This window comes from Misgurnus anguillicaudatus, chromosome 2, assembly GCF_027580225.2.
Source record: "Misgurnus anguillicaudatus chromosome 2, ASM2758022v2, whole genome shotgun sequence".
NCBI lineage: Eukaryota > Metazoa > Chordata > Actinopteri > Cypriniformes > Cobitidae > Misgurnus > Misgurnus anguillicaudatus.
Window position 1 is genome coordinate 28,635,277 of NC_073338.2, and position 22,159 is coordinate 28,657,435.

Consider the following 22,159-nt stretch of genomic DNA (forward strand, 5'->3'; position numbering starts at 1 on the left):
AGAAAACAACGAAATGCAATATTTCACTGTCACACTAATAGTTTTACCAGTGGACTGACGAAAACTGCGTTATTTTGGTCCACTTTGACTTCTCTTTCGTTGGCATTCTGTGTATGCTGCTGTCCAGTTGGCATTTTCACCCCAATATGGCGTCCGCGCTACCGAAGCGCCACCTAGTGACTGTTTCCAGAACAGTACTTGAGTTTTTTTTTACTAAATTGAATTAAAAAGCACTTGAGTTAAGCTCATTGGGTTCTCTTACAATTTAAACATAAGTTTAGATTTAATTACTTTTAAATGCGAAACATCAGAAATAAATAAATACATTTACTATATGTAGTTAATTTATATTCTTTACTATAAATAATTATTTTATAGTGGTTGCAATGAATTAATGTAGCATTTTAATTTGAATCATGTCCCAATGACTTGTGATTGTGTGAGTGACGTTTCTAGTTGAGAGGATTACTTCGCTAAACATAGACAGCTTAAAACTTACATAGTAGACCAAGGCATGAATGAACCTCTTACTGATCCTTAAAAGTTATTACATAAAATAGAATAAAACTATTTTATATGGATGTGAAAGATGCATATAAGCGACCCCCTCTCACATTTTTCAAAGAAGATGAAATTTAACCTCTTGTATAATGTGAATAAAAATAATCTTGATTTAGTTGTTTCTTTATTTATTTTTATATAAAATACTTTCCCATGGACTTAAACTAAAAACTGATTCTAAGCAAGCTGCGTCAAAAGCCCTGGGCAATGTTTATATATGGACTAAGCCGTTCACGGGGGAGTTGGCTAAAAGTTGCTCCGTAAGTTTTTCCAGGTAAAGAGAAATCACTTCCAACACAGGTGAACATGCAGCGACCTCCTTTTCGCCTCTAGGTTGGCAGTCGCGGACGATTATGATGCCGTTTTTGACCAATTTGATACAAATGGAATATGGACGGCGGTACATGACGACCAAATCAATTGGCTCGCACATTATTGTGTGATGATCGATTGTTCCCTGATTGGCTCCGAATGAACATGTGTAAGAAAGCGCAATTCTTAAACGTTGTCTGAATGAAACGCAGTTGGTATTGTTTGTTGATGATATGGGGTGTTTATGTAGTCTATTATGACTTTATAAAGTGAAGTTGCGGTAGTGTAGCGTTTATTCGTGCCAACCATGCGTGACATAAAAATGTTTCGGCGTTCGGCTTTCACCGCGGAGATGATGGACGTGTTTGAACTCGTCTTACAGTCAAAGGAGCTTTGTAGAGACTTCATTCACTCCAGAATAATAAGAGAAGGACTCAGTTGGTCAAAAATTGAGCCCGATTTTCCCGAATCACATGGATCTCTTGCAGATGTGTCTATGGTGCTTCTTAAACTAGGTAAGAATCAGCAGGTGTGAGTGCTCTACAATTGTGTGATGATGATGATATCAGGTTCTCAAACTTTATTATTCCAGGACCAGATGTATATAATCTGTCAAGTCCCACCAAAATATTTTAAGGAAAATATGGATAAAAAAAAATATTTGTTTTCTTTTGATGGATTAGCCTATTTGTTTTCTGTCATTGTACAAATGAAATATAAGTCTATGCTTAAATGCAATGCCAAAATATCAAACCATTCTTATTAATTTATTAAACTAAATACTGTTATGTCATTCACTGAAACAAGCAGGTGGTTTTGCCCAACCCACATTATCTCACAAGTTGGTCCTGACCCCCAGTTTGAAAACCCCCTAGGGTAGCCTATGTGTTATTAATATTTGAGCATCTTTTTGGGCTTGTTTATGTTTTACAGGAGATGAGCTGGAGTGCATGAGACCGTATGTCTATCGTAATATTGCTAAGCAGCTGAACATCAGTGTAGCAGTGGAGGCTGTGGTGTCAGAAGCGTTTCTCTCTGTAGCAACACAGATTATAGCCATGGGTAAGTGATCTGTAAGAAAACTGAACAGGTGTTTTGTTTTTTTTGTATACAGTGTTTGTAAGAGTGTGTGTCCATGACATCATCTATCAAAACGTCAGGTTATGGGGTGTGTTTACAGTGAAATAGTGTTATAGTTCATTTAAAACGAAAATTCATTATTTACACATCCCCACACTGTCAAAAACGAAGGTACAAAGCTTTCACTGGGGCAGTACCCTTTAAAAAAGGTCCTAATATGTACCATTTAGGTACAAATATGTATCTTTGAAATGCCAATATGTACCTTTGAAGTATGCACTTTTTGGATACAAAGGTATACCTTTTTGAAATGATACCTTCCCAGTAACAACTTTTGTACCTTTTTTTTCTGATAGTTCATGCAATTCCAGATGTATATGACTTCCCTACTGCAGCAGAGCAAAAAGTAAAAACAAATAAATGTCCCAAAATGTTGAAGCTCTAATAAATTTATCCATCATTAAAGTAATTCAAAAGATGTGTTTATAAAAATCTTAAACATTGTAATCTTATTTTGTGAAATTGAAACCAAAACAAGCACACCCGAGCACTAAATTCAAATCTTATTGGTTCTTGTATGCTTTGTGATGAAATCATATGATAACCTCAAAATATTGTTTTCTTAGAAACCCATTGTGTTGCTTAAAAGGGATATATCATGAAAATCTGACTTTTTCCATGTTAAAGTGCTATAATTGGATCCACAGTGCTTTTATCAATCTAGAAAATGTGAAAAAGAACCACCCAGTGACTTAGTTTTGGTGGATCATTCTCTGCAAGCATGTGAAGGGATAGCTCATTGAGGTTTGGCTCGTCTTGTGATGTCAGAAGGGGATAATACCGCCCTATAATCTGCACTATCCAACCACGGCACTCCCATTTAGTACAGAGATCAACCCATTTGCATTTTGGAGGACACCCAAAATGGCACATTTTTGCTCACACCTACAAAGTGGCAATTTATACATTTTACAATAAATTACCTATATGATATTCTGAGCTAAAACTTCACATATGTACTCTGGGGACAGCAAAGTTTTATTTGACATGTTAAAAAAAATCTTGTGAAATGTCCCCTTTAAAAGGCTTAACTTATGTAGTTTCATTTTAAGTTTTTTAAATATAAATTTCTTACCTGATTGGGATATTTTAAAACTACTGCAACACCCACATGAGAGCATTCTGACTGTGGGATATCATTCAAATGTACTGAAGCGGTGTAGCGTGAGCACTTAACAGTTAAAATGGCCAAATTTTTAAACCTTGGTAAAAGAGGTATTAACCTTAACCTTTACGTATATTATTAAAGTTAAGAGGTGCATTTAAGGCAACTTCAATGATCCGCTGCTGTCATGGACTAGTGACAAAAGTTATTTGCAGTTATGTTTTTTTTCTTATGGAAAATAGGATAAACCCCTAAAATGGGCATATTCATTTCTTCTCCTTTGTACATATTTGGTCATATTTTATCTCGGTTCTGCAGCTATTGATGTACATGGTGGTTGTAGCCCGTAACCATGGCCTCATTCCTCTGCCCTGATGATTCTCTCAGAACCTTTTAACCTTTCTGTCGTAAGCAGTCAGACAGGGATAAACCTGTGAGGAATGACCTAAAATGACTGCTAAAGACAAGGGAATTTACACTGTTGGCATAGTCGCTATTGCGTGGCTCATTTTCACTGAACATTTACGTGTTTTGGCTGAGACAGGATGGGGTTACCCTCCCCATTACATCATTTCCACAGAAGAGCTGTTGCCCTTCTTGTCAGAAGATGATTTAAAGAAGCTCATCTAAATTGTGTGATGAGTCACTGTCTGAATTGGCAGTTGCAGGTCTTTTTTATCCGATTTGTTTTGCATATTGAAAGTGTTTTCAGAGGTAATTCAAGATTACCATTTCTAAAATCGAATATGTTATTTAAAGCGGAAATTTCACAAGACTTTTTAAGATGTCAAATAAGTATTTGGTGTCCCCAGAGTACATATGTGGAGTTTGAGCTCAGGATACCATATAATTTATTGTGTCATGTTAAATCTGCCACTTTTAGGTGTGAGCAAAAGATTGCTGTTTAAGGGCCTGCCTTTTAAATGCAAATGAGCTGATCTCTGCACTAAATGGCAGTGCTGTGGTTGCATGATAGTGCAGACTAAGGGGCAGTATTATCTCCTTCTGATATCACAGGGGGAGCCAAATTTCATTTACCTATTTTGCATTTGCACATGCTGGCAGAGAATGGTTTACCAAAACGAAGTTACTGGATTGTTCTTTTTCACAATTACTAGGTTGATAGGAGCACTGAGGAACCAATTATAGCACTTAAACATGGAAAAATTTAGATTTTCATTATATGTCCCCTTTAAATTAAATTCAAGCTTTGTTAATATTACGCTGTAATTTACCCACAAATTGCAAGTGAAAAAATTTATATAACGTTCTAGAGAATTTTTATGTGGTTTCAATTATATTTATTAGTTTAACATTAATTTGCTGAAGAAACATCAAATGTATACAAAATATCAAAACATTCTCATTCATTTAATAAATAAATACTTTTTGTGTCGTTCAAACAGGCAGATGGTTTTGATCAATCCACCTTATTCCACTTTGTGTGACCCACAAGCTAGTCCTGATGCACAGTTTAAAAAAAACCTGGGGCATGTGCTTGCTTAAACATCTCTTCGGGCTTGTTTATGTTTAATAGGAGATGAGCTGGAGTGCATGAGACCGCATGTCTACTGAAAATATAGTAAAGTGTTTCATAAATTGGTAATGGTTGGTTTAAGGAAGGTATTCATTTGGGATGTAGTAACAACACAGAATTCCCAGTTATTATTTTATGTTTTGCAGTTTCGCAGTTGTGTATTTCACTGCTAAAATGTATGATTAATGCAAGAGTTTGGGGTGCTCAACATGAACAGCTCAAATTTGTTCACATCATTTCTTTAAAGGGATCACATGGGGAAAAGTGGTGGCCATCTACGCTGTAGCTGCTGGCCTGGCTGTGGATTGCGTGCGTCAGGGCCATCCAGTCATGGTGCACACCATAGTGGACAATCTGGGAGAGTTCGTGCGTAGACGTTTGGTTCCATGGCTCAGAAAGAGAGGAGGATGGGTTAGTGACTCCCTGTAGCACCTTCTCCAGGAACAAAGACAGACCCTGACCTCTAGAGGCCAAATTGGGAAGTTACATAACATCAACCAATTGTAGCTACTAAATCACTGACCTTAAATATTTGATATAATATAAATAAAGATGACACACTTTTTAGAAGTTTTAAAAGAATACATTTGTGACAGTCATGCCTAAAGCTTTTTCTTTCTACCTCTCTTTCCAGGGAGACATTTTAAATTGCGTGGTGAACATGGACTCCAGTGCTCATACTCATTGGTTATTAGCAGCTTTTTTTACATGGAGACAATTCCTAAAGACTGTGTTCGTCTACCTGACCAAGTAGCCTTGCGCAGGAAGTCATCCTAATGATGGAGAGTTGAATTCTTCCTTCCCTGAACTATTTAAATGATCTGTTTGTTTAATCCTGGGGAGCAAACAGTCCATCACTGAAGTCAGCACATTACCCAGGTTCAATCGCACTTTAATTGTATCATTTGTTAATAGAGTATGCCTTTATTCAAACAAACACTACGAGCTGACATAATGCATGAGGGTAAGGTAATAGGGCCGTTTTTGCGATTGTATGGATGTGCTCTACTGATGTTTTATACTGAATGATTGTGTCATATCAATGTTTGACTATCAGATTTTTATTTTTTACAAAATTGCTAAAATGATTACGTTTGGAGAATCACTTTACACTTTGAGGTATTATACAGTTTGTGTGGTGTGTGTGTATAACACTAAGTTGTCACCCACTGTATACATCTTAAAATAAAGATTTTAACCATGTTTACATAAAGCAATGGGAAATCATTTACATAAGAGGGTAGAGAAAGAAAACACAAAAGGGAGATATTTGTCAGTGCTATTTATTTTCTTTTAGTGCATTATCTTCATTCCCCATGAATCACCATTTTACACAAACTACTTAATAATTTGGTTGCTTTGTTATATAAAAATGTGCATATTTGTATGTGCATATTCCCTATTGCATGCAAATGCATGTTTATGAACTATCAATATTATGCATCAAATGAGATGTACATAGTTCAAGTTCTTTGAGAAGCATCACAGTTCAGTTGGTCACTCAGTCTTTCGGTAGGTGATGTGCAAATGCTGGGCCAGAGGCTGTCCTTGCAAAGCCATAGAGACGGTCTGTTCCAGCCTTCCATCGGGCTTCAGCTGGATGTGCCTGCAGATCTGATCAAAAACAAATTATTGTTTAATGTTATTCTTTAAACTTATTCAGTGTGGTATGTTCACAAGTTGAATACTGTTCAAGCTGTACAATTTTATGAATGAAAGATGCTATGTTCATATTTGTTACTTTAACTGTTGCATATAGCAGTGAGTCAACAAAATGCAAGTTTTTTTTCTTTTGAGACCTGCTGAACATGAGGCTCCTTGGCAAAAGATGTTCTAGCCAGGGCGGTACTTTGCAGAGTCAGCTGCTGTCCAGTGAGTTCACCCTCCTCAATTTCCACAAGACCTGCAAAGGAAACGAACAAATGGTTGTAATAGAACATAAGTGTATTATTTAATCTAGCAGATTTGTAAATCAAATACCAGAGTTTTGTGCAATGATGAAGGCCACTTTATTGGTGCCTGGCTGAAGCCTAATAAAGCCACACTCTCTGTGAAGTGGCTTTTTGCTCTCGGCATGGAACGCATTAAACCTGTAATAAAAAAAGAAACATATTCATGTAACATTCATATTAAAACAGATTGCAAAAATTGAAATGCTGTCTTAGGTCTTTGTGCAGGTTTAATAGCAGTGCAACTCAGATGCATGATACAAAATGTATCAGTAATTAACACAAATATTAAAGGTGCAGTGTGTACATTTTAGCCGCATTTAGTGATGAGGTTGCGAATTGCAACCAACGGCTCAATTCACTGCTCACCCCTCGTTTTTTAAACGCATAGAGAGGCTACGGTAGCCACCACCGGACAAACATGTCATCATCTGAGACAACTTAAAAACTTAGTAAAAAAAGATTGTCCAATAAGAGCTTCTGTAGAACTATGGCGGCACAAAATGGCGACTTCCATGTAAGGGGACCCTCTGTGTAAACATAACGATTCATTATAAAAAGGTTTTTAAACATCCATAATAATACAGTTTTGTAAATTACTTTGCATTTCTGTCAAGAGATAATTCTAAAAATTTACACACTGCACCTTTAAATAGTATTATTAATGTTAAAACTGATCTAGACTTTTTTGTTACTTGCATAAAATTTATCACAGGTTGTCCCACGTGTGAGAAATGTAGCGTTTCTGTGTAACGAAAAGATGAGATTGTGGGGAAAGATCCTTCTCCTGGTTCATCAGACTGCCAGGTACCCAGGAGCCAATCCAGCGGTAACACTGCGGGGTTCAGCTCCGCTGCGGACACACGAACTGCGGATTAAACGAATTTAATTTCTTTCACAACACATTTTCACTCTAACTACACATATAAAACATGTTTACAGCCACGTTTGTGCTGTTGCAGCCACTTGGCGCTTTACATCTATATGGTAGTGCAATTAACGTTTGACCTACTAAGAGCAGACGAAGACAATAAATGAAAGTCACTAGAAAGTGTGCATAAAATAAACTATAAGGTTATCCTACCAGATTGATTGAAAGGGCATGACATTGCGCTTGATTTCCAAATACACAGGTTTGAACAACTTTAAGTGAGATTAAATGTATTTAAGAATTCCGCAGGTGCGCTACGGTTTGTTTGTCATTAAAGTATTTACTTCCTGCCTAAACGCTAAGAATTCTGGGTAGTGTAGTTAAGAGCTCTAATGATGAGCGGTTAAGGAAAAGTCTTTTAAAAAAACGTCGCATTTCATCTTTTCTCATGCACGTAAATATAATTTATTACTACCATGTTTAAAAATCCATGTTCAGGCTATGAAGCGCATTTGCAAATTGTTAATATGTATTTTTTAAATAAACCAACTTGTGTTAAAGCCGTGAGTTAAATATAACAATTATCACATTAACATTTAAAATATTCCCTTTCTGATTTATTATTCATCTTAGTTATATAACATTCATTTGAATGTTAAATGGCCACTGTTCGTTTCAATTTCTCCTTGTAAAAAGTCATTGTAATCGGCAAATTTAACGTTACCCTTTACAATTTCATGAGACTTTTTTTTACGTTTGACCAAATAATTTGACTTTTATTGTATTTTAGACCAGACAGGTGATATTTATTTACGACACACACATCATATTATTGATAAACTTGTTAAATCACAGCGCATTCGGGTTGAGTAAACTCACACGCCGAAGCATAATGGCTTCTTGTATTGGTCGGTTTTTGCAGAGTTTTAGGGAAGGCCTCGACAAAGCTGAACAAGCTACGCGCGAAGAGGACGAAGTGGGGGAAATGTCGTTGTTTAAGGGTGCAATAAGGTATCTTAAACCTTGTATAGATAAGACATTTAAACGCCGGTTTATTAGACTATACAGTCAAATTGCTCAACTACAGCGAACGTTTATGTAAATAAACTGTTTAGTTCTTTCCCCGTTTGGTAAAGGCGGAGAGAAACCCCCAGGCAGACTGCTGTAGCATTCAACGCTTATGTTCCTGAACTGTTTTCTCAGAGCAGACATGGAAATTACCTGGAAAGGCATGTTGTGTTTTTTATTGCATCCTAAATTTGTATCTTGCATGATGCATGAACAATATTATGTACCATTTGTCTTTAGGTTGCCCGTTGAGGTCATCGTGAAGATTCTTGCCTTTCTGGATGCCTCCTCTCTCTTTAACATCAGCTTCGTCAGCAAGCGCTTTAATGATTTGGCCAACAGCAATGCTCTGTGGTGTGTGTTGTATGCTTGTGAGATTGAGAAGAAAAAGTGGAGACCCCGAATGTGTGTGGCAACACACGCTGTGAGCACTACAGGTGTGCCGGAGAAACCGGAGGGCTACTGGAAGAAGCTCCTGCTCAAGGAAATGGCAGGCTACCGGGACACTATGTGGAAAAGCGAGTTGAGACACATGAATCCGCACACGGGGATGCCTGCTCTAACCGAGCAAGTTCTCAGGTTACGAATACGGATGTTTATGACTAGTCCTACAACTGTACAGCATCTACATGTTTAAATGAACTGTGTAATATGGTAACAAGTGGTGTCTGACAGGAGGTTAAACATTCGGTGGGAGATCACGCTAACAAAGAAGGATGGACGTGAATTTGTCTTTGAGCAGACGCGCATGTTCTACGAAGACTCCTCGGTTACGGTGTGCTGGAAAGGAATCAACTTTCCGCATATATTCCGTGTGAATAGCATACAGCTCCATGGAGTGATGGGTCCATCACTGCCAACTTCAGGAAACTGGTAAGAAGCACTGCTAAAAACTCTTATGCATATAAGCGTATGTCCAACTTACCAGCATCTGGCTTTTACTTATAGGCCACGGTGGCGTTCTCTGATTTGCAAAGCCCTGATGAAAAGGACTGTACAATGGACGTTCCTAGGTGTAGACCGGCATGTGAAGTTGCTGCATTTTGGTGATGGAATCATTGTTGGAATCTGGCGGGTATGTTTGTATATTCAAAATCAAAATGGCTTCATCATTGTTGATATTGAGATTTTTACATTTATTTATGGTGTTTGCAGGGCAATTGGAAAATTGCTTTCATCATGGTCTCCCTGCACTTCCACAAACTGATTGAAAGAAGTCTCCTTGGCTCACAATTTTGGTATGTGGCTCTTTATGGGTCATTTTATTTTGTTGATGAACTTTCCACGTGAAACCCATAACACATGCAGAATTTTCGCTTACATTGTTAGTCCCTACATACCGACACAGGACAAAGCTTTTGATCCAGACCGCAGTCATCATGGATACACTCTGTATGTCACCCTGCACAATACTGTTTGCCAAATCATGTGCCTCCGTTTCTCCCCACTGTTTGCCAGTAGAGGTAATCTACATACTTTATGCTTGTCTGGATGGATTTTTAACAAATGATTGATTGCTTTGTTTTGAAATTATTTCAATAATTTATGTTTTACAGTGACGTCTCCAGAGAATAAGTGGCAGTTAAGTGCCATGGATTTCTCTGATGTGTCCGAGCACATTCCTGTAGGGAAGATCAGTCTTCCATGGCAAACAGAGGGACTGCACGAAGCTGTTGAGGTACCATTATTCATTGCCGATTTAAACACTAACTTGCCATGTTACTTGGACTACACATGAGACTTAATATTCGCATCAAGCCTAGCTTTAAGTGAGGCTACGTTCACACTGCAGGCTGCAAACGTCATAATTCTGCGTTGAAGTAGGCGGGAACAAGAAGATAAACAACAACCATGGCGGACGTTGCTAACACTGCTCCACAAAACGCCATGGCCAAAACCTTGCTCTCCTTCTCCTTTTTAATTTTCTTTTTAAAACGAGAAGATTGTAATTGTGCTGGCTCCGTTGGGAAAATAACTTTAATATTGCAAAAAAAGCTCCGCGGTTGACTACACTGTTGTTGACATCCATGTTTAACGTTATCTACGCAAACAAAGAGTGACGCCGTTGACCTCTGACTTCTCTTCTGCGCATGCGGGTCACTTCTGGGTCATTTCACGTTTACACAGGAGATCACCAAAGGTCGCATTTAATTGGAAATTAAAAAAAAAAATAGAATTGAGCATTAAAGGCTCTCTAAGCGAATCTGCGAGACGTTAGTTATCGTTGACGTTTGAAACTGTTTTCAAACAGACGGAGCGTAGCTAACTTCTCCCCTCCCCCTCCCTTCCGTGCTTTCATGAACGCGCCCAACCCTCACCCCCAAATCCTTTTTGTCGTTTATTGGCTGGAATACTTTGTTTTGTGATACTAGGTTTGGCCACTTGTTGATATTGCCGTTTGTGAAGCCTGGGCTGTCTACAGAGATCGCGTTTTTTTACAGTTTGATCAGCGGACAGGCAGCAAGCAGATAGTGAGGAGATGTTTCCGGTATGTAACAAAAAATGTTTTATGGTCTAAAACGCTTCAATTCGCTTAGAGCGCCTTTAAGCCCTGCAGTGTGAACGTAGCCTTAGTTAGTTGGCATGCTATGCTTAAGACATTCTTCTGCTCATTTTGGGTGGTCGTCTTGAGCTTACACTGACACTTATGGTGCTTTTCAATTGCATAGCACCCCACGGTTTGATTTGTGTCAGGTCGGGTCAGCTCACCTCACATTGGCTTGGTTAGCTTTTCCATTGAGTTTAGTAACACTTCAGAGTGGGAGGGATTATAGGCGTGTCGTTATATTTGCGCTGCCACAGTTCGCCACAAAATTAAAATTGACCACCACAAATAGATGTTTGCACATCGCGTTTATCACTACATCTGTCTCACATGACAGTTTCTGTACAAACGTCTGTGGCGTCAGTCGTCGCGCTCCGCTGAGCCTCATTTAACTTTGATTCAAAGGGATAGTTCACCCCAAAAATGAAAATAATGTCATTTTAATGACTCACCCTCATGTCGGTCCAAACTCGTAAGACCTCCGTTCATTTTCAAGAGCTTGTTGACCCTCCATTGAAAATCTATGTATGGTATACTGTCCATGTGCAGAAAGGTAATAAAAACATCATCAAAGTAGTCCATGTGACATCAGTGGGTCAGTAAGAATGTGTTGAAGCATCGAAAAATAAGTTTGGTCCAAAAATAACAAAAATTACGACTTTATTCAGCATTGTCTTCTCTTCCGCATCTGTTGTGAAGTGCATGCGCTAGATTAAAGTCACGTGACTGCAGTGACGCGGATGATGTACAACGTGGCTGACGTGTTATCTGGTGCGCCCCAGCTGTTTTTTTGTGTGCATGGGCTTCATTTACAGTCTGAGGGAGACGCACGCTGTAAGTTTGAAAAAAAAACTTAACAAACATGTCTGAGGATAACACGTCATCTGCGTCACTGCAGTCACGTGACTTTAGTCTCGCGCATGCGCTTCACAACAGATGCGGAAGAGACGACAATGCTGAATAAAGTCGTAGTTTTTTTGAATTTTTGCACCAAAATTTATTTTTGGTGCTTCGACACATTCTTACTGACCCACGGATGTCACATGGACTACTTTGATTATGTTTTTATTACCTTTCTGGACATGGACCATATACCGTACGTAGATTTTCAGTGAAGGGTCAACAAGCTCTCGGTCTAAATATAAAACATCTTAAACTGTCTTCCAAAGATGAACGGAGGTCTTACGAGTTTAGAACGACATGAGAGCCATTAATGACATAATTTAAATTTTTAGGTGAACTATGCTTAAAGGGATATAGGCGGATGTGGTCATCACGAATGTGCCGCCACAAACTCAAAGCCGTTTCTCAATACCAAGTTCGCCAAACTCGGATTTGTGTCCTTCGTAGTTCGCAAGTGCAAGAACTTGAAATGCATTCTGGGAAACTTCGCTGTCATAAGTCCACACAAGTCTCTGATGCATCCTCAATAAAATGGGCGGATCAAGAACACATCCGGGGATTTTATGTGAACTTGGGCTTGATGCGAACTTTGAATTGGAACAGTACTTGGGCCGCGACTGATAACGTTTCACAAGAACGCATATTGAGAAATGGCTCAAGTCTGGAAAAAAACTGTTACGGCGTTCCTGATTCATAACCTGTGGTTGTTTTTCATTGCTAAAAGGGAGTTTCGAACTTGCAGCAAAGCACAAATGACAACAGGTTTACTCGAGACACCACAAGCTAGCATAAAGGTAAAGCTAATCTTTTACAGCATAGTGATGGCGCTGGTAGTGACGCTTCTCTCAGACCAATCAATGATCTACAGTGTTTTTGCATCACGTTTTTGTATCAGCTCGGGTCGCTTGGAACCCCAGCCAAGGTGGTACTAAAAAATTTATCGGGTACTACGTACTGCACCCAGTGGAAAAGCCCCCAAAAACAAACCGTGGGGTACTATGCAATGAAAAAGTGCCACTAGTGTAGATGTGACTATATAGAGATTGGATTGATGGGTAAAATTGTTTGAAATAGACTGGGCACTATGTGTCATATATTTTTATTAAGAAATAAGGTTGAAAATAGTAACACTGTTTATATACTACACTTCATCTCAGCGCTGCTGTTTGATGACACTAACCGTTCTGGATGAGGGTCAGTGTCCCTTCTGGTGTGTGAGTTCTCCGGTTAGGATCCACGCGTGTAAACACAAAGCTGTTGACCTGGACTATGAAGGTGAACAATTGCTCCTTATATACGAGGATGAGGAGGGCAAAATCAAAATGACCTTTGTGTGGATGGAGGAAATTCAGCAATACTTTTTGGTTCGGCTAATTGTCAAATTCCCAGCAGCCAAAGTGAAAAAGCACTTTGGTAAAAAGTATTAAAACCGTCAAGATTTTGCATCAGTTTTATTTGGATTTAGAAACGTTAGAATGCTTCTTGCAGTATTTTGAGTTCCTAAACAGTTTTACCAAGCTATATGTTATTGGAGTTAAATTGTTGATAATGAAAATTGCCTTTTAAACGATTTGTTATAGTTAATGTTGTAGAAATGTTTTGGGGCTTGGAGTTAAGTGTTGTTTTTTTTCAAATTCTTGAAGCATTTCAGTGACATCAATAATTTGAATGTCTATGGAGGATACAAAAGTTTATTATTTATCCGTTTAAATGTTTATTTATTTTATGTAAATGTTAAGTTTTCAGCATTTTGAATCTAGTCAATTAATAGCTAGTTGGTTAATTTACTTGAAGCAAAATAAATTGAGTTGATGGTCAGTTGAAATGTAATGTGAACATCTGGCCTACTGAGTAACTAAACTACAATAGTTAACCAAAATTTTGTATTTATTTATAGAAATGATTTATTAATCAGTATTGTTTATCTCATTCAAGTACTAAAGTAATACTTGACACATATAAAGGACATTAAGAAACACGTTTTTGGTCAACATATGCCTGTTCTGGTTTTTATTGACATGATTTTTTGTAAAATTTTAAATCAGCTAAAATTATTACTTCTCTCCATTACATATACATTATATAAAATAATAACTTTTCCTTTATAAATCTTATATTTGAAAGGAGAAGTGCGTAATTGCTTCACCACTTGTGACACCAGACACAATAATCGACCGTGTACAGACACTTTCTTCGTTTCCCATTGGTCAGACAAACAAATATCCCTCCTGAACTCAGGCCATTGATTGGGCTGAATGCTCAAATAAACAGAGCAGTGTCATAATAGCACCACAGAGTCACACAGTTTACAGATAACAAAATGACTCTGCATTTTAGGAGGATATAGGAGAACGTATCTTAACATGGAAAAATGTACACACATCACCTTTAATTTAGTGGTAAAACATTAATATGACGGATTGCCTTTATACAAGGATCTGCAGATGAGACACATTTCAATTCTTCTTTGTAGTCACTCTTTAACTTTTGGTCTTTCGACAGTTCTTTAAAGCATCTTCCAGAGCCGCAAGAGCCATCGCAGCATTGGCTTTGTTGCAGTTGTATCCCATGAGACCAATTCGCATGACCTAGAAATCAGTTCAGTGAAGAATTATTCGGCTACATAGTTGAATGTGCATGCAGTAACATCTACAGCTGAAAAGCTTATACCAAAGACTATAGGTGATTAATAAGATGCTACAGTGGTACTATGAATAGGAAAGGGCAATGCTCAATATGACCGCTGAAGTGATGGTAGTCCCACCTTTCAGTAAAAAGCCAATCGTAAAAGATTGCCAAATAGCAATTGCAAACACGGCCGCTGAGTGCAATGGCTTTCCTTTTACTCACCATGCCAACAGAAGGGCCTAGACCTCCTGTAAACTCTATCTGATGATGCTTCATGATGTAAGCCAGCATTTCCTTCCAGTTATAGCCCTCAGGAATTGCAATAGTGGTAACTGATGGTAATCTCAAATCCTGTTGCAGAAGAAAATGGCATTTAATTGATTTTCAAATGGTAAGAATTATAAGCACATATTGCAATCACTTTACCTCGTCCTTGATGAACAACTTTAAACCCAGGTCTTCTAAGCCCTTCCAGAAATACTGTGCAACTTCTTTGTGATGTCTCCATGAGTTTTCAAGGCCCTGAAACAAATGATTTTAGCATTACGTCAGTAAGATAAACCATTTTTTAAAAATATAATCAGCATTTTTAAAAAGCAGATACGTTTGTATAAAAATATAATTGTGAGACCGTTACAGTGTTTAAAGGGGACATTTCACAAGACTTTTTTTAAGATGTCAAATAAGTCCCCAGAGTACGTTTGTGAAGTTCTAGCTCAAAATAGCAATCAGGTAATTTATTATCATGTTAAATCTGCCACTTTGTAGGTGTGAGCAAAAATTTTCAGTTTCTGGGTGTGTCATTTTAAATGCAAATATGCTGATCTCTGCACTAAATGGCAGTGCTGTGGTTGGAAAGTGCAGATTAAGAGGCGGTATTATCCCCTTCTGTCATCACAGGGGTAGCCAAATTTCATTTACCTATTTTTTCACACGCTTGCAGAGAATGGTTTACCAAAACTAAGTTACTGGGTTGTGCTTTTTCACATTTTCTAGGTTGATAAAAGCACTGTGGACACAATTATAGCACTTAAAGGACAAGTTTGGTATTTTACACTTAAAGCCCTGTTTTCAGATTGTTTGATGAAATAGAACGGTTTTCACCGAAATTTGGACATATGATGCTGGCCTGAGAATTTTTGGGTGTTTCTTGTATCACCTCGCACCTCTATAATGGGTTTATAGGTGCACTGGAACAATCCTTCCTAAAATGAATTAAACTTTCATTTACAAAGACGTGAAACTCACTGAGTGGTCAGGGGTGTTCACTGATATGCTCACACAAAAATCGCTGCAAAAGATGCTTTCCAACAGTTTTTATCGTAGTTTTTGACAACTCCATTGACTTGTATTAGATGTGCTGTGAGATCAGTATTACTCCGCCCCGGGAACCTTCTTTGTATTCTTGCAATTGGCAAAGGCGGATTATCGCCACCCATTATTCAAGCTCTCAACGGAAGAATATACGGGTGTGAGGCGTTTGGGAAAATAGGTCCACAAGTTTACACAAACGGTAAAACACCTGTTGCAAAGCATCTTTTGCAGCGATTTTTGTGTGAGCATATCAGTGAACACCCCTGACCACTCGGTGAGTTTCACGTCTTTGTAAACGAAAGTTTAATGCATTTTAGGAAGGATTGTTCCAGTGCACCTATACAGCCATTGTAGAGGTGTGAGGTGAAACAACAAACACCCGAAAATTCTCGGGGCAGCCGCATATGTCAAAATTTCAGTCAAAACCGTTCTATTTCATCATAAACAATCTGAAAACAGGGCTTTGAGTGTAAAATACCGAACTCTGTCCTTTAAACATGGAAAAGTCAGATTTGCATGATATGTCCCCTTTAAAACAAAAATACCTTTGGTAAGAATGTGCAGTAGGCCCTAAAGCAGTTGTAGACTTTGAGAGCCAAATGTTAAAATGATAAGTTACACTGTAAATGTTTACTTTGAGTTAAGCCAACAATAATACTGTATCTATCCCTATTTTACCGTTTCAGCAAGTATGGCCAGGCTTTCCCTCAGGGCAAAGAACCCAGACACTGGCCCTGTGTGATGGTATCTGAAACACAGATCGATTCGTTAGACAAGGGTTATCTCTTAATTTTACTGAAGCAACATTTAGTTTTTGTAAAACTTATATTCTGTTTGGCTTGCCATCGTTCCCCCAGTAATTAGACAGGTGGGTCATATCAAGCAGGTATGACACTGGCTTTGTTTTCCTATTGAACATCTTATGGCTGTATGTCGCATTGGAGAGGAAATAGAATAATAAGTGGATTTGAATACTGTCATGTTCAAACACACCCTTATGCTTCAAATCTCACCATGCTCTTTCACTGAATGAAATGGGTGCTGTGCCAGGAGGGGCATTCAAAGCTTTTTGGGATCCAGTATACAGGATATCAATTTCTACAAAGATAAAATTGTTTAAGTTAAACAGTAACAAGTCACAGGGTCATTGCGCTTGGTAAATATTAAATGTATTTTTGATCTACATCACTCACTTTGTTGGTCCATTAAAAGTGGTGCGGCTCCCAATGAAGCCACTGAATCCACTAAAAGCAAACAGTTGTATCTGTAAAGAAAAACCCATCACGAAAGGTTTTACAAGTGACAATGTGACAGGGAGACATAACATAAATGAAATTCTCCCAATTGTGGAATATTTTTACTTGTGACACAATTCACCAACACCGTCAACTGGATGCACCAGACCGGATGAAGACTCTCCATGCGTGAGGAAGAAGAGCACTGGCTTATGTTTAGACAGAGCCTGTAGAGTGACACACATTGTACATTGTTAACACACTGTAGTAAAATGGGAATTAACACAACAAATAAACAAATCAAATTAAAACTTATTTTCCACTACCTGAAAGAATTACAATTCGTAAATGTATCATAGTACAAACAAATTCAATTTAGTGTCTAAACATTTGTCTGCTGGGCAATCATTGACTAATTTTGCATGAAATCCCATGGTAGCACCTGCTCAATTTCTGCATTTGTAAAATGTCCTCCAGGTGCTTTTTTTAAGCTGTGAACCTTTGCACCTGTTGAAAGAAACCGACATCTTTTAATTCATCTTACAATAGATCAATAGATAATGCATTTAAATAGGTCCAGTCCAGTAGACTGGCATTATTAGACTTAGAAGTATTAAACGCATGACTAATAATAAAGATTGTAAATTTTCTGACCAATTCGCTCAGCAATTTCTGCCACTCGTTCACCCCAGATTCCGTTGACTGCCACGAGCACATTCTCTCCGGGCTCCACAATGTTGAACACCGCGCACTCCATAGCTGTGTGACCAGAGCCACTCATAGCCAACGTCATGTTGTTATTGGTCTGAAAGGCGTACTGGATTCCCTTCTTGATGTCATCCATAATCTACAATAAAATGCGTACAAATTGCATATTACAATCTTACGTCATTCATATTTAAAACCAAAATTGCCAGCTCTGAGTGTAATGTGCGCAAAGATGAAGCGCTAAATGTACCCCAAACATTTCTGAATGCATGTGACCTATGATGGGTCTCCCTCCTGCCGCTAAAATACGAGGCGGCACATTTGAGGGTCCAGGCCCAAAAAGGTATCGGAAAGGTGCCTCGAGCGGCCGGAGCATGCACGCTGGAGGCGGGATGGTGACAGAAGACATTCCGCGCGTGGAAGAGAGCGCACATTCCAGAGGCACCTGCTGTGCCAAGAGCGCGCACCTGGATAAAACGGACCTCGGCATCATCTTACTTCTCGCTGCAGTTCGTCAGCAGGGCTGCAAAAGTGTACAAAGATTTGCGTTTGTCGAAGATTTTAAACAACAGGTTTTTGACCCCTGGAACACAGGGCAACCTGCGTCATATTTTTGCCAAAAATTCCCCCGCCCTTCATCTTCCAAACAAGGTATAACGGACCGTCCGGAGGTAGATAGCAGGAGCAAGAGAGCAAAACGGAAAAGGGTTGTAATGATACAGACAAATATATCCAATAATTATTATGAAACGCAATGTTTTTGTTCGTCGTTGTTCAATACTTTAAACAATTAATCTAATTTCACACAGCAGTTAACGACATGTGTTTATCTTAAATTTTTCACATAGGTCAGCTGACATGCAATGAGTGGATTTCAGTGCTGTATTGCAAAGCCTATTTAAAGTGTAATTACTATAGATTAAAGCTTGATACTTACAGTGATCAAATAAAGCTTCTAGGAATATCTACTTTACATTTAGTAGAAAAAACAAATAAGTACATATAAAAAAACTAGAATGGTTCACCACAACATAATTTGCCCATATATCCTTTAGGATTATCACAAACTGTGCAAAACTACCCGGCTCCTAATTTTAACATTGAGACAAAAAAATCACTAAACTAAGTTTGTTTTGGTGCATCATTACTTGTAATGTGCTCTATTGATTCATTCATTCCCTACTTGTTTACGTACCTCCTGGGGAGGAGTGTCTACCTCAATAGAGTGGATTGGTCAATGTGAACACACACACACATACACATACTGACATGTTTAACATTTACCCACATACGTAGTACAGCTCGTGGCATTGTATCAATGGACCATGTACATATAAAAAACCTTGAGCTATTAGTTTGATTTGGGGTTAAAATGTTACATTAACTAATTATGTTTTTGAAAGATTTACAAAATGTTTAACTCCATGTGGTTTCAGATGGGTAATTTTATCACCCGTCTGGCTTTAAAGGGTTCTTAGCTATCTGGTTTAAAATCGTAATTTTTTTATTCAGTCATAGTCAGGTAATGAAGCTGTCTAGTGAGCAGGCATCTGCTTAATACTATATGTAATAAAGTAAATTACATTGAGTTTACTTTGTGCATCAAATGATATTTATAAACGTTCAGTTATGATTGTTATTTAACATTTATAAAACTATCTATCACCATAATAAGCCTTCAAGATGACTAGATCATGCTGTTCCCAAAATGCTTACTCTGTACAAAAAGTACTTGATCGGAACATAGTGATTGTTCAGGAGGGGAGGATGCTGATGTCAGAGCAGGGACTTTGACCAGAGCTCCAGCCCCCATCACTCATCCAGCAGTCAATAATTAGTCCACACAGTAAATAAGTGTAAGGCTGATGTTTACCCTTGTGTGCCCTTTGCACTGTGGTGGGGCTCAACACCCACTTTAGGAAATCGTCCACATGATGTGACAGAGTATAAGGCTCTTGCCAAGCTTTTATGAAAGACACCATGTGACATCTATTGACTAATAGAGTAGTACGTACAGACAGGACTGAACTTGACCCCAACCAATTGTAAAAGTGTTCGGCTGTCTCACTGACATTTATCTGGATATTAAAAACCTATTGGTCTGGATTATGCTGTTTGCCCAGCAGATGGGACTATTCTACCTAAAATATTTCAATTAATTGAAGAATTGTAATAGACCTAAATTTGTTTCAAACTGTGGGTCAGGACCCACCATGGGTTTCACAGTGGGATAAGGTGGGTTGCGCAAAAAAAGTCACTCTGCTATCATGGTGAATGACACACACAAAAAAAGTTCAAGTTTAGTTCAATTAATGACTCGAAATAACTTTGTTACGATGTATCATAACTTATTTTTAATTTGAATTAAACTTGCATTTCATGAATAAAATGACAAGGAAAATTAAAAAACTACTTCATTAAAATGTGTATTTCCATTTAAAAATATGTTGGTGGATAGATTATAACTAGCCTATTTGAGTGAAACTTTGCGAACCACTGTCTTAGTGTATGCTAGAAAACATTACATTTCAAATGTAACTGTAAAGGTTTTGTCTTGTGTTCTGTTTGTATTATGTTGTTAGGTCTTTTATTTTGAAGTCATGTCTCTGACCTTTTATTTTGAAGTCATGTCACACTTCACTATTCACTTCCTGTTTGTTTTGTATAAAGCCTGTTCTCACAACCAGACAATCTGCAAAGTATTGTATGTGTAACAGCTCCTGTTTCATGGTTCTGTTTTCTTGTTCATGGTTTTGACCCTTGCCTGTTTTTTGGATTACGTTTTTGGATTGCCCTTTGGATTTGTTTGCTTGCCCGTTTGAGATTTTACAATAAAACCTCTTTGCATTTGGATTCGTCTCTCTTCCGCTTTATTTAAGCAGCCCACGTTACAGTAACATTATTTTATGTGTAATAAATCTTGCTTAATTTCAGAATAATTTTAATTTTGCTTTACAAACACAAATTCACAGCTCTATGATTTTCCTAATCAAATATTTCTGATACAGTCTAATCTTTTTCACAGCAGTATGTAGTTTATGTAAGGAATAATTGACAACAGGCACCGTGGGTGTGTATTATTTTCAAATAATTCAAAGGACCGAAGTCAATTATTCCGCTTATACGGTTACCACAAACATTGCTCTGGTGCCTTTTTTTAATTCTTTAAGATTTTTTTTAAGATTTAAAAAGTTAGGTGTGCGGTTATCGAAAAATAATGCATACCCATGGAACATTTTTCAACCAATCAGAATACAGCATTGAACAGACCCGTGGTATAAATAAATATATACAAGAATCTTGTTTTTAAAAACCTTTAAAATCATGTGATAGAACGCACTGTTAAAAGTCTGTTTAATGATTTAGACTCTCTTTGTGTAAGATCAACTGGAAGCTTTAACTCTCATAATGGGTACATTCAGTGAGGTTTGTGTTTAGATACAAACCCTGCTGGCTAAGCTCTGAACTGAAATCAACCTGACCTGTATTTTTAACACTGTGGTTTATATTTGAAGGCATGAGGGCTAATCCATGACTGTAGTCTTTTTAACAGCCTCCTGTCATGCTATTATTCCATCTCTGCCCTTCCCTCCCTCCTCTCTGCTCTCTCTTATTTTCTCCCTCCCCCTCCCACTCCCTGTGCTGCATCAGTGCCGCTTGCTCCCACACTGATGATGTCATCAGCATCTCACGGCTGATCAGCATCCTCCATAAGAGCCATTTTGTGTTAGGCTAAAGAAAGACTTTCTCTCTTGCTCCCTCAACACATCCCCACCTCAATTAACCCCTCCCTCTACTGGACTCATTATAGCCTGCATCCTTTTTTCCTGACGCACCACTGCGTACCAGGCCCTGCAAAGCCAGACTCTCTGTGTCTGATGGTCTGGCCAGGGGGGGCTCCACCTGCATTGATGTTGCTGCCGAACTAGGGAGAGGCTGGGAGCCTACAGGAAAAAAATAAGACTTGGGAAAGGAAGAGGACAGTGTATCCAATAAGCAGACTTGATGGAATAACCTACTGCTGTCTAGAAAAGGACATTGCTATCAGGAATCGGGTAGGTGTGGATTTTTGTTTTGCTGGTGTTATTTGTGGTTTCCATTATGTGATTTTCATGTCTGTTGTGAGAATAAGGAGGGTGGTGCACTGTTTCACTGTCATGGTGTCTGGAAAGCCACACCAAGGCTGGAATAGAAAAACAGTTACAGTAGAAGAAGGACAAAAAGTGCTTTTAAAATCTGGATATTTTTAAATCAAAATTTGTCTTTAAAGAGTGGTTGCGTTT

At 38.2% G+C, this 22,159-nt stretch overlaps 5 protein-coding genes across 21 annotated transcripts in view; 3 read left to right on the forward strand and 2 right to left on the reverse strand.

The window, feature by feature from the left end:
• The first annotated feature begins 792 nt into the window (after positions 1-792).
• On the forward strand, positions 793-5,868 carry bokb (BCL2 family apoptosis regulator BOK b). Its single transcript, XM_055202341.2, has 4 exons — positions 793-1,388; positions 1,807-1,935; positions 4,903-5,066; positions 5,290-5,868. The coding sequence occupies exons 1-4, from the start codon at positions 1,181-1,183 to the stop codon at positions 5,407-5,409; spliced, it is 621 nt and encodes a 206-aa protein (XP_055058316.2). The 5' UTR covers positions 793-1,180; the 3' UTR covers positions 5,410-5,868.
• A 168-nt stretch (positions 5,869-6,036) lies between these two features.
• Positions 6,037-8,816, reverse strand: thap4 (THAP domain containing 4). Of its 3 annotated transcripts, none has more exons than XM_055202343.2 (5): positions 8,771-8,816; positions 7,304-7,457; positions 6,636-6,745; positions 6,455-6,558; positions 6,037-6,269 (listed from the first exon to the last, which is right to left on the reverse strand). In XM_055202343.2, the coding sequence occupies exons 1-5, from the start codon at positions 8,799-8,801 to the stop codon at positions 6,153-6,155; spliced, it is 516 nt and encodes a 171-aa protein (XP_055058318.2). In that variant the 5' UTR covers positions 8,802-8,816; the 3' UTR covers positions 6,037-6,152. The 3 variants fall into 3 exon arrangements, with proteins under 3 accessions (XP_055058318.2, XP_055058320.2, XP_055058319.2); XM_055202345.2 differs by lacking the exon at positions 8,771-8,816 and adding an exon at positions 7,689-7,848; XM_055202344.2 differs by lacking the exon at positions 8,771-8,816 and adding an exon at positions 7,689-7,847 and having other exon boundaries at positions 7,304-7,472.
• Positions 7,835-13,985, forward strand: LOC129442346 (F-box only protein 15). Of its 3 annotated transcripts, none has more exons than XM_073876149.1 (10): positions 7,835-7,929; positions 8,398-8,486; positions 8,612-8,704; positions 8,784-9,122; positions 9,219-9,416; positions 9,492-9,618; positions 9,699-9,781; positions 9,873-10,006; positions 10,100-10,221; positions 13,149-13,985. In XM_073876149.1, the coding sequence occupies exons 1-10, from the start codon at positions 7,924-7,926 to the stop codon at positions 13,416-13,418; spliced, it is 1,461 nt and encodes a 486-aa protein (XP_073732250.1). In that variant the 5' UTR covers positions 7,835-7,923; the 3' UTR covers positions 13,419-13,985. The 3 variants fall into 3 exon arrangements, with proteins under 3 accessions (XP_073732250.1, XP_073732256.1, XP_055058312.2); XM_073876155.1 differs by having other exon boundaries at positions 7,862-7,925; XM_055202337.2 differs by lacking the exon at positions 7,835-7,929 and having other exon boundaries at positions 8,329-8,486.
• A 1-nt stretch (position 13,986) lies between these two features.
• On the reverse strand, positions 13,987-18,971 carry agxtb (alanine--glyoxylate and serine--pyruvate aminotransferase b). 2 transcript variants are annotated; one of them, XM_073876159.1, is made up of 12 exons: positions 18,814-18,971; positions 18,127-18,399; positions 17,823-18,015; positions 17,611-17,675; positions 17,295-17,395; positions 17,127-17,197; positions 16,947-17,031; positions 16,758-16,859; positions 16,612-16,678; positions 15,046-15,141; positions 14,842-14,970; positions 13,987-14,579 (listed from the first exon to the last, which is right to left on the reverse strand). In XM_073876159.1, exons 2-12 carry the CDS (start codon positions 18,367-18,369, stop codon positions 14,472-14,474), a joined length of 1,260 nt encoding a protein of 419 aa, XP_073732260.1. In that variant the 5' UTR covers positions 18,370-18,399; positions 18,814-18,971; the 3' UTR covers positions 13,987-14,471. The 2 variants fall into 2 exon arrangements, with proteins under 2 accessions (XP_073732260.1, XP_073732264.1); XM_073876163.1 differs by lacking the exon at positions 18,127-18,399 and having other exon boundaries at positions 18,814-18,969.
• A 2,583-nt stretch (positions 18,972-21,554) lies between these two features.
• The window catches only part of kif1ab (kinesin family member 1Ab), a 34,974-nt gene continuing 34,369 nt past the window's right edge, over positions 21,555-22,159 (forward strand). For 7 of the 12 annotated variants that reach the window (XM_073876199.1, XM_073876204.1, XM_073876201.1 and 4 more), the window contains exon 1: positions 21,556-21,931. The gene's annotated coding sequence lies outside the window, so the exon portion shown is untranslated. Of the gene's footprint in view, positions 21,932-22,159 lie in introns of all 12 variants that reach the window. The other 5 variants (XM_073876187.1, XM_073876192.1, XM_073876197.1 and 2 more) reach the window with 2 other exon arrangements.